Source organism: Myotis daubentonii, chromosome 11 (assembly GCF_963259705.1).
Source record: "Myotis daubentonii chromosome 11, mMyoDau2.1, whole genome shotgun sequence".
NCBI lineage: Eukaryota > Metazoa > Chordata > Mammalia > Chiroptera > Vespertilionidae > Myotis > Myotis daubentonii.
Window position 1 is genome coordinate 64,681,730 of NC_081850.1, and position 12,161 is coordinate 64,693,890.

At 40.6% G+C, this 12,161-nt stretch overlaps 1 protein-coding gene across 10 annotated transcripts in view; it reads right to left on the minus strand.

Annotated features, from left to right (window-relative positions):
- Window positions 1–12,161, minus strand: part of PTBP3 (polypyrimidine tract binding protein 3) — an 81,832-nt gene that overhangs the window by 32,690 nt on the left and 36,981 nt on the right. For all 10 annotated transcript variants that reach the window (XM_059657660.1, XM_059657658.1, XM_059657656.1 and 7 more), the window contains one exon: window positions 10,762–10,908. In XM_059657660.1, the coding sequence (XP_059513643.1) occupies window positions 10,762–10,908 (147 nt within the window). The remainder of the gene's footprint in view (window positions 1–10,761; window positions 10,909–12,161) is intronic.

Sequence of the window (12,161 nt, forward strand, 5' to 3'; positions counted from 1 at the left end):
AATCAAAAGTTCAACACTTTTCTAATTTTGCCATTGTCTCAAATTTTAAAATCATTATTTAAAAAAATGAAGTAGGCGAAGGGAAAATTGAAAGAAAAAAGGCACAGTTAATGATTATTGAAATTAAATGCAAGCTTTCATCAATCTTTTGTTCCATGCTTATCACTGCTTAAGAATTTGTACAACAAAATGAAAACCCCCAGTTACTTTCATTTTCACATGTTACTTGAAATTTTAAAGATCACAGTACTTTGTATGTTGTTTTAAATTAACATTTCTTGCCCTGGCAAGGTAGCTCAGTTGGTTGGAGCAGTATCCTATACACCAACAGGTTGTGGATTTGATCCCTGGTTGGGCACATATGGGAGGTAACCGATCGAAGTTTCTTCCATATCAATGTTTCTCTCTCTCTCTCTCTCAAAAAAAAAAAAAAAAAAGCAATAAAAAACATATCCTTTGTGAAGTAAGTAGCTTTCCAACATTTTGCTATGATAAATAACATTTATATTTAAAATAAGTACCTTTGTGAAAGACCGTCTTTTACTTTCTGTATGCTTAATAGTTGGACATTTATTTTGCTCTGCATAACAACATTAAGGAAATGTTGCACATATGATGGTGGTCACATAAGATTTTAATGAAGCTGAAAAATTTCTATTGCCTAGTGACATCTTGAATGTCATAATGTCGTAGCACAACGTTACTCTCGTGTCTGTGGAAATGCTGGTGTAAACAAACATACTGTGCTGCCATTAGTATAAAACTATAGCACATGAAGTTAAGTGCCAGTACATAATACTGGGCAATGATAATAAACAACTATGTTACTGGCTTATCTATGTATTACAATTTTTAATATTTTAGAGGGTACTCTTTCTACGTATTTTAAAAAAAGTTTGCTATAAAAACAGTATGCCATATTATGCTGGCAACAGTCTCACATACCTCATGTTTACTGCATCATGTTCTCTTGTGCTTCATTTAACTTTATGTTGCTTTATGAATTTAGTGTAGCCTAAGTGTATAGTGTTTATAAAGCCTACAGTGGCATACAATAATGTCCTAGGACTTCACATCCACTCACCACTCCCTCACTCATCCAGAGCAACTTTCAGGCCTGTGAGCTCCATTCATGATAAGTACCCTAAACAGGTGTAGCATTTTTTTTTTTTTTACCTTTTATATAGTATATTTTATTTATTTACTTAGTACATTTTTGTGTGTGTTAATCCCCACCTGAGGATATTTTTCCCATTGATTCCTACAGAGAGTGGGAGGGGAGAGAGAGAAAGAGAGACACTGATGTGAGAAAGACACATCAACTGGTTGCCTTCCACACATGCTCCAACTGGGACCGGGGATCAAACCTGCAACCCAGATATGTGCCCCTGACCAGGAATCGAACCTGTGACCCTTTGGTCCTCTGGCCAACACTCTAACCACTAAGCAAAACCAGCCAGGGCTTTTATATAGTATTTTTAATGTACCTTTTCTATTTTTAGATATGTTTACATGCACAAATACTAACAACTGTACTACAATTACTTATAGTATTCAGTACATTAATATGCTAAACAGGCTTATAACTTAGGAACAACTGGCTATACAATATAGTCTATGTGTGTAATAGGCTATACCAGGGGTGGGCAAACTTTTTGACTCGAGGGCCACAATGGGTTCTTAAACTGGACCGGAGGGCCGGAACAAAAGCATGGACGGAGTGTTTGTGTGAACTAATATAAATTCAAAGTAAACATCATTACATAAAAGGGTACGGTCTTTTTTTTTATTTTAGTTTTATTCATTTCAAATGGGCCGGATCCGGCCCGTGGGCCGTAGTTTGCCCACGGCTGGGCTATACCATCCAGGTTTGTGTAAATGCACACTATAATATTCACACGATACAATCACCTAATGAGCATTTCTCACAACATATCCCTGCTGTTTTAAGTGGCACATGACTGTATAAACCTTTTATTTATACCTTTTAGTAGCATTTTTATGCCATATACAAATTTTTATGTATCAGGTAAAACAACTGTCAAACATTCAATTTCCAAAGCATCATCATCTTTGAGAATAATATATAAATAATTATTTGGAGGAGAACCAAGATGGCAGCATAGGTTAACGCCGGAGTTTGCTGCTTTGAACAACTACTTCAAAAGTGAAACCAAAAAACGGAAGGGACATCACCCAGAACCACAGGAACGCTGGCTGAGTGGAAGTCCTACAACTAGGAGGAAAGAGAAACGCATACGGACACCCAGAGGAGGTGCAGTGCTGAAGTCAAATTCTGAGGTGCGGAGTGTGCGGAGCGGGCTGGCGGCGGAGGGCGCGGTTGGCGTTTTCGATCGGGAGGGAGTCGCAGACTCTGAGCTCCAGATCCGGGCGAGTCTTTAGGGACCCAGACTCAAACGGGAGAAGCGGGACTGTCTGGCTTCGGTCAGAGCGAGTGCAGCTTTCTCTCCGAGGTTTGCAGCGGGTGCTGGGACTCAGAGAGGCAGAGCCCCTGGGGACAGGACTGAGAGCCGCCATAACTGCTCTCTCCGGCCCACTCTATTGATCTTGTGCGACCCGCTCCGCCCAAGCCCTGCACAGAGGCATTTGCCGGATAGCCTCAGGCAAAGGCTAGATTAGCACCTCCCTAGAGGACAGAAGTTCTCTCACTGCTGACACAGCTGATTCTCATAGCCACTTGGCCTGGAGGTCAAACCCTCCCTGGAATTAGCTACAACAATCAAGATTTAACTATAAGACTGCACACAAAGACCACTAGGGGGTGCACCAAGGAAGCATAACAAAATGCGGAGACAAAGAAACAGGACAAAATTGTCAATGGAAGATATAGAGTTCAGAACCACACTTTTAAGGTCTCTCAAGAACTGTTTAGAAGCCGCCGATAAACTTAATGAGCTCTACAAGAAAACTAATGAGACCCTCGATCTTATATTGGGGAACCAACTAGAAATTAAGCATACACGGACTGAAATAACGAATATTATACAGACTCCCGACAGCAGACCAGAGGATCGCAAGAATCAAGTCAATGATTTGAAATGCGAGGAAGCAAAAAACACCCAACCGGAAAAGCAAAATGAAAAAAGAATCCAAAAATGCGAGGATAGTGTAAGGAGCCTCTGGGACAGCTTCAAGCGTACCAACATCAGAATTATAGGGGTGCCAGAAGATGAGAGAGAGCAAGATATTGAAAACCTATTTGAAGAAATAATGACAGAAAACTTCCCCCACCTGGTGAAAGAAATGGACTTACAGGTCCAAGAAGCACGGAGAACCCCAAACAAAAGGAATCCAAAGAGGACCACACCAAGACACATCATAATTAAAATGCCAAGAGCAAAAGATAAAGAGAGAATCTTAAAAACAGCAAGAGAAAGAAACTCAGTTACCTACAAGGGAATACCCATACGACTGTCAGCTGATTTCTCAACAGAAACTTTGCAGGCCAGAAGGGAGTGGCAAGAAATATTCAAAGTGATGAATACCAAGAACCTACAACCAAGATTACTTTATCCAGCAAAGCTATCATTCAGAATTGAAGGTCAGATAAAGAGCTTCACAGATAAGGAAAAGCTAAAGGAGTTCATCACCACCAAACCAGGATTATATGAAATGCTGAAAGGTATCCTTTAAGAAGAGGAAGAGGAAGAAAAAGGTAAAGATACAAATTATGAACAACAAATTTGCATCTATGAACAAGTGAATCTAAGAATCAAGTGAATAAATAATCTGATGAACAGAATGAACTGGTGATTATAATAGAATCAGGGACATAGAAAGGGAGTGGACTGTCTATTCCTGGGGGGGAAAGGGGTGTGGGAGATGCGGGAAGAGACTGGACAAAAATTGTGCACCTATGGATGAGGACAGTGGGTGGGGAGTGAGGGCGGAGGGTGGGGCGGGAACTGGGAGGAGGGGAGTTATGGGGGGGAAAAAAAGAGGAACAAATGTAATAATCTGAACAATAAAGATAATAGTAGTACAAATAAATAAATAAATAAATAAATAATTATTTGAATATTTTATGACATTGGTTTTTAAAACTATGCTCTTGGAAAGCCAATTACATGTGGACACTGAGTACTACAATCCCATTTCAACATGGTGGTTTATGCCATCTATTTACACTGGGCTCCCCAGTAAGATTTTATGTAAGAAAACAGGGTTCTACTTCTTTCAACTTTGAAAATTGATTCAGACTTCCACCATTTTGAGCCCATAATTAAATGAAAGAGGGTAGTGGTGGTGTCAATCAATCAAAAAAAGAGCCAGAATTGACATAGGGCTAGAATTAGCAGACAAGGGATTAAAGCAGTTACTACAATTGTATCACACGCGCACACATACAAAAGTAGAGGCATGGGAGATAAAATACAGTGCTGTCCAACAGAATTTCCTGTGATGATGAAAATGTTCACTATCTACACTGTCCAATATGATAGCCACTAGCCACATATGGTTAGTGAGCACTTGAAATGTGCCTAGTGGAACTGAAGAACTGAATTTTTTATTTTGAAATTTATTTGTCTAGGAAGATATCATCACAGTGAAGTTCTAAGTATGGTTCCTTTTCTTCTTAGATTAAGATGATTAAATCTATCAAAATTAAGCCTGCACAAACAAAAGTAAACTTAACCTCACTGACTACTTCATTATCTCTCCAAAAATTCTATTTATCCTTTATATTAAGCAATTCTACATATATGCTTCTGGTTGCTGGTATTACTCTTCACTCCTTCCTCTTTGGCATACAGGATATCATAGTGGAGAAATATAAAAAGCCATGGTATAAATTGTCCTAATCATTCTGGAGTTTTCAATATACCCTGTATTATTGAGCATTGAGTACAAAGGTCTCAGAGTAGTAGATGCAAGAAATGCTTTTGACAACAAATATCTGAGAAAATAACACCTGAGAAAAATAATACCACACATTTTAGTTAAAAAAACGAAATTGAGGCATACTCTTTACTGACAACTACTGAAAAGTTGGGGGGAAATGAGAAATGTCTTCTTAATATGAAGAGATTCTGTGAATCTGATGATAAAAATTATGACACAGAATTCCTATTATAAGAGATCCTATTTAAATGTCCCGCAACAAACCCTCTAGAATGGTTACACTAACTATAAATAAAGGAAATAGCAGCAGTATGAAACGAACAAATTTTTATTGAGGCATGGGAGAGAACTGTACTTCATGTAAAATTAAAACATGCCTAGATTCTGTGAAGGCATTTCAAAAATAGAGAAGGAAATGAGTATACATAAAAATGCAGAGATTTAAAAAAATGCAGAGATTTTAAGTGTTCAGTTTGATGACTTTTTAGAGAAAAATCTTCCCATGGTCATCTCTTTGTGGATTTATAAACTTCCACGCACAAGTTCAAGAAAAACTGTCAATACAATAATTGACTGCTATTACACAACCATTTCTCAGATGATGTACCTTAAAATATAAAATTTTTAGCTATAATTTTAATTTAACTCAAGGGACAAAAATACTTGATATTCACCTGACCCTTTGGCAAGTATGTCCATAAGCTGGAAAAGAATTTATGTGCATGTTTTGGAATATCTTGATTCAGAGAACAAAAGAGAATGAAACAGTTAATTTATCAGCTTCCCAGAACTGTCAAAATAAAAGTTATCTAATACATTTTACATATGAAAACAGGTACCTTCAATTTTAAATTCAGCTTTGGCGTAGAACTTTGAATAAAAGACAAATTATTGTAGTTTATGAAACATCAACGCATAAAAACTGCACAAAAGTAACAAAATAGAAAGGATATTGGGAAGAAATCAAGGCTATCGAAGAATAAACTAGGTCATTTGGGCTGGCTTTGGTTGCCAAGCAACTGGGATTTCTCATTGTTTCCCTTTAGAATAATCCTATCTTTAAGAGTTTTATTAAATTGTTTATTTCTTCTTCAAGACATACTAATATGTTTAGGAATCACACTAATGAGAAAAGTTACATAAAGGAAAATTAAAAGATCTACTCAAAGACAGGAAACAAAATATAATTTCCTCTTTAAAGGATCAGTGAGCAATAAAAATACGTTAATTATCTTTAAATTAATCTTTAAAATAAATTCAATTCCAATTGTGTTTTTGGGGGTAGAAGTTACCAAAGTAATTCTAATATACCTGGAGAAATAAAACATATTAAGTTAAATAACAAAGGTGAAACTGGTCACTGGGAGTAAAATAAAGACCAAAACCTAACCCTTACTCTCTACTCCAAAAATATTTAATAAAATAAAGATTTACATATTAAAATACAAACAACTAAAATGTAAAAGTAGGAGAATACAGGCAAAAAAATTTTTTTAAAATTTTGCTTAGCTAGGTCTGTATGAGTATGGTATCAAAATCAGAAACTTTAATACAATCTTAAAAGATATGACTGTTGTACTAAAATATTTTAAAAACTGTATTACTAAAGCAGACAAAACTTACAAGAGACAGAGAGTAAAATGGCGGTTGCCAGGGTTTAAGGGGAGAGGAAAATGGAAGTTAGTGTTTAATGTGCAGAGTTTCAGTTTGGGAAGATGAATATGTTCTCGAGATGGATGTTGGTGATGGGTTGCAGGATGTGAATGTACTTAATAACCATTGAACTGCATACTTAAAAATGGTTAAAATTGTAAATTTTATATTATATACATTTTACCGCAATTTTTTAAATGGGGGTTTTGGAAACCCACATTAACAGAAAATGCTATAAATACTTTATGAGTAATCAAATAAAAATCAGTAAACAATAAGATATAATTTCTAATCTATCATATTAACAAAGACAGGAAAATTGCTCATACATTATCAGTGACATCCAAAGTGGGGACATAATCTTTACAGAAAGCAATAATACAACAGATATCAAAATATAAAATATGCATATGCTCAGTCCCAGCAATTTCGTTGCCAGAAATGCAAATAAGATAATGCTGCAAGTGTGCTAAGATATATATTGTAAGAATGTTACTAGAGTATTATTTGTAAAAGCATAAAATTGGAAAAAATCTCAATGTCTGTAATAAAGAAACTGGATAGCCCAGTCAGTATGGCTCAATGGTTGAGCGTAGACCCAGGAAGCAATACCTGGTCAGGACACTCCCTGGGTTGAGGGCTCGATCCCCAGTAGGGGGCATAAAGAAGGCAGCCGATCAATCAATGTTTCTCTCTCTCCCTTTCCCTTCCCTTCCTCTCTCTCTAAAAATCAATAAAAACATTGGGGGTAAAAAAGAAGCAGGATAAATTATATTTGTCCTATAGAAGGGAATACTATGCAGTCATTTAAAAATTATAAAGAAATTCTATAATTGTTCTCATGAAACAATGTCTGACATATTATAGTAGAAAATAATAGCTTTCAAAACATTAGAGTCCCATTTTTGTAAAATTACACACAGAGACAATAACATACCTGAATAAACATGGGGCACACACAAAAACGTTAGCAAAATGCTAGTTATCTCTAAGTAACTAAATTGCTTTTTTAAAAAAACTTTTCTATGTTGTTTTAATGTCTTACTATGACCATGTATCTTATTTATAATTTACTAGAGGCCCGGTGCACAAAAATTTGTGCACTTGGGGGGGAGATGGGGTCCCTCAGCCCGGCCTGTGCCCTCTCGTAGTCTGGGACTCCTCAGGAGATAACGACCTGCTGGCTTAGGCCTGCTCCCGGGTAGCAGAGGGCAGGCCCTATCCCTAGGTGCAGCCCCTGGTCGGGCTCAGAGCAGGGCCGACTGGGGAGTTGGGGCGCCGCCCCCTGTCATGCACAGAGCAGGGCGGATTGGGAGGTTGCGATGCCACCCTCAGTCACGCTCAGGGTAGGGCCAATTGGGGGGTTGGGGCACTGCCCCCTGTCACACTCAAGGCAGGGTCGATGGGGAGGTTGCGGCGCCACCCCGTCAGGCACAGAGCAGGGCCCATCAGGGGGGTGGGGCTCCGTACCCTGTCACGCACAGAGCAGGGTCAATCATGGGGTTGGGGCGCTGCCCCGTCACCCACAGAGCAGGGCCCATCAGGGGGGTTGGGGCTCCGTACCCTGTCACGCAAGAGCAGGGCCCATCAGGGGGTTGGGGAGCTCCCCCCTGTCACACACAGAGCAGGACGGATCAGGGGGTTGGGGCGCTGCCTTCTATCACCCACAGAGCAGGGCCGATCAGGGGGTTGGGGCGCCGCCACTGTCACACTCAGGGCAGGGCCGATGGGAGGTTATGGCTCTACCCCATCACACACAGAGCAGGGCCCGTGGTGGGGGGTTGGGGCGCCGCCCTCTATCATCCACAGAGCAGGGCCGATCAGGGGGTTGGGGTGCCGCCACTCTCACACTCAGGGCAGGGCCAATGGGGTGGTTATGGCTCTACCCCGTCACACACAGAGCAGGGCCTGTGGGGGGGCGGTTGGAGCGCCACACCCTGTCACACACAGAGCCGCAGGGCGATCAGGGGGTTGGGGCGCCTTCCCCTGTCACAAACAGAGCAGGGAGGATAGGGAGGTTGTGGCCCCGCCCCCTGTCACACACAGAGCCGCAGGGCGATCAGGGGGTTTGGGCGCTGCCCCCTGTCACGCTGATCTCGGTGCCAGGAGGCCTTGCGGCTCCGCTGATCCCGGTGCTGGGAGGCATATTACCCTTTTACTATATAGGGTAGAGGCCTGGTGCACGGGTGGGGGCCGGCTGGTTTGCCCTGAAGGTGTCCTGGAACAGGGTGGGGGTCCCCACTGGGGTGCCTGGCCAGCCTGGGTGAGGGGATGATGGCTGTTTGCAGCTGGTCACACACCCTTCAGGGTGGGGGTCCCCACTGGGGTGCCTGGCCAGTCTGGGTGAGGGGCTGAGGGCTGTTTTCAGGCTGGGACTGAAGCTCCCAACTGCTCCTTTTTTTCTTTTTCTTTTTTAATTCTGGGCCAGTTTTAGCTCTGAGGCTTGGCTCTAGCTCTGAGGCCTCAGCTGCTGAAAACAGGTAACTGGTTTGTTTCAGTTCTATAATCGAAACTCTGTATCAACTCCAGCTCTGAGATCCCAGCTCTCTGAAAGCTGGTTTCTGGGGTTTTGTTTAGTTTCTGTATTTGTTACAATGTTTTTTAAACTGCAAGCTCAGAGGCCAGCAAGGCAGGCGGGGAATGTTACAGTCCTCCATCACTGAAGCAAGCAAGCCTCATGTTCAGTTTAAGCTGCCTGGCTGCCGGCCGCCATCTTGGCTGGCAGTTAATTTGCATATCGCCCTGATTAGCCAATGGGAAGGGTAGCGGTCGTACGCCAATTACCATGTTTCTCTTTTATTAGATAGGATAAGGCAATTTTTCATTTAAAAAAGTCTACACTATTTAAAAATATCTAATATTTAATTTACTCTTAAGCTTATATAGTTTTTTATGACACTAGAGGCCCGGTGCACGCAATGCATGCATGGGTGGGGTCCCTAGGCCTGGCCGGTGATCAGGGCCAGGCCAATTGGGGCCCAAAGGCCCTGGCAGGGTCGGGAGAGGAGGCAACAGTCACTGGGCTGGGTATAGAAGAAACAGATGCTAAATATCGACACTGCATCATCGGAGCCCCGCCATCGCATGGTTGCCCACCTGCCCCTCCTCCTTCCCTTGCCACCGTGCCGCCACTGCAGAGGGTGGGCAGCGGGCCGATAGGGGCCTGCTGGCCTGGGGGAGGGACAGGGCACGGGAGGTCGGCCGCCAGCCGCAAGGAGGGAGCCGGCCCTTGGCCCCCTGGAAAAGAGGCCGCGTCCACTGCCACGCACCCCTGGCTCCCCATCTAAGCCCAGGGCCCGGCCGGGGAAAGGGACCATGGGAGGTTGGCCAGATGGGGGAGGTTGGCTGTGGGAGCACACTGACCACCAGGAGGCAGCTCCTGTGTTGAGTGTCTGCCCCCTGGTGGTCAGTGCACGTCATAGCGACCGGTCGTTCGGTCATAAAGGTCGCTTAGGCTTTTATATATACAGATTAGTATCTCTTAGAACAAATTAAAGATTGTATACAGGAAATGTCCATTTTTAATAATATTGAAAACTATAATTTAAATTCAACAGCTTACATTATAAATAACTTTCAACACAGAATCAAGAGCTGGAGGAGTTCTTTTGCCTAGAGCAAGAACATAGGGGCCAAACATTATGCACTTAACATAATAAAAAATCTTCAAATTACTATTTTAATTACTTAAAAATCAACCTGAAAAGACACAAAAGATTCAACATGAACTACACCAAAATAAAAACTGGAAAATAGCTAAGAAATGTTGATATTCTACATTGCACATTCATCTTGAAGTTATAAATCATTTACGAAATATATCTATACAAATTCTTAACATCTTAAATTCAGTTACGTAACATCACAACAGAAACATCACTCAACTTCTCAATGCCTTTGCTATATATTCTGTAAAAGAAAGGATTGACTTCTAAAATTCCTTTAGATCTGAGATTTTAAGAGATACATAACAATTTAAATTTTTTTTCTCATGTAAACAGTTTCATGAGAAAACTAAATATCTGCCATTTTTAACACCATAACTTTAAACTTCAAACATGGCTTCACTTTCTTATGTTTAAGCTTTCAGGAAAGAAATTTACATACACAATCTTTACTAATAAATCATGCTAAGATGGATTAAAAAAAACACGTTTTTGTTTTTCCTCTGAAACAGAAAATTAATCTTAAGCTATTATACCATAGGTGCTTATAGCTATTTTTAAAAATGCCTTTAATACTTACAGCTTGATTAGGTAGATTGTCAGTCTTAAGTTCTCTGTGATTGGAATACTGAATAAAAATAGGCTGGCTTCGAAGGTGAGGAGTAACAGGAGTGTAATAATTCACCATAGTAATAGCAGCTTCCTCAGAAGCCATTTCTAAGAAAGCCTGCAATAAACACAAGAAGGTAAAGTGAAAACTGATGGTTTTTGAAAGATAGCTAAGAACTATTTTGTCATTCGAGGTTGCTCTAAACTCATGCATTGTCAACCTAAATAAAATTATATACATATGCCCTAACCGGTTTGGCTCAGTGGATAGAGCGTCGGCCTGCGGACTGAAAGGTCCCAGGTTCGATTCTGGTCAAGGGCATGTACCTCAGTTGTGGGCACATCCCCAATAGGGGGGGTGTGGGAGACAGCTGATCGATGTTTCTCTCTCATCGATGTTTCTAACTCTCTATTCCTCTCCCTTCCTCTCTGTAAAAAAATCATTTTAAAAATATTTTAAAAATATATTTTTAAAAAATTATATACATAGACAATAATACATCTGAATAAAGAAGGGGCACACACCAAAATATTAGCAAAATGTTCGTTAGCTATCTCTGGATAAGTAAATTGATTTTTGTTCTACACACAGACTAGGTATCCTGTGGTTGCCAATCCATCTCTGCCCCTCACACACATGCAGCCCCACCTTGTACCAACTCAAGCCACTCACCACAAGGCAAGGACCAGGCCAAAAAAATGAAAGTAAATAAATAAATCATACACACACACACACACACACACACACACACACACACATATCTGTGCATATATATAGTACTTGTATATTTGTTCTCATAAAAGAAGAGGATGGAAAGATTTTTTTGCTTCAATGTGATGAAGAGAATGAAAAGACTTTTGCTTCAATGTGTATTGCTGATATTAATTGGGAACATACTTGAAAAGCTGAGTTCAGTAAAGGATTTGGGATTGAAAATTGCCAGTTGATTCAATGATTTATGTAGTTTTTGATTTTTCTCTTATTTTTGTTTCTCCTAAATCTAGAATTAAAAAGGCAAAAGTAAATGTGTGGCCTGGCGAGTGTGGCTCAGTGGTTGAGCATTGGCCTCTGTACCAGGAGGTCATGGTTTGATTCCTGGTCAGGGCACATGCCCAGATCATCTCACTCCCCAGTAGGGGGCGTGCAGGAGGCAGCTGATCAATGATTCATTCTCATCACTGATGTTTCTACCTTTCTCTCCCTCTCTGAAATCAATAAAAATATGTGTGCATCACCACTATGAATGGATGCTTTCAGGAGCTGAGATTTAACAGTTCTTTGTTAAAACAGTCTCAGAGATGGGGCATGACCATCTGTTCTTCTTTACCCTTTTATTAAACAGTTTATGAATACAATTAAATAGAGCATTC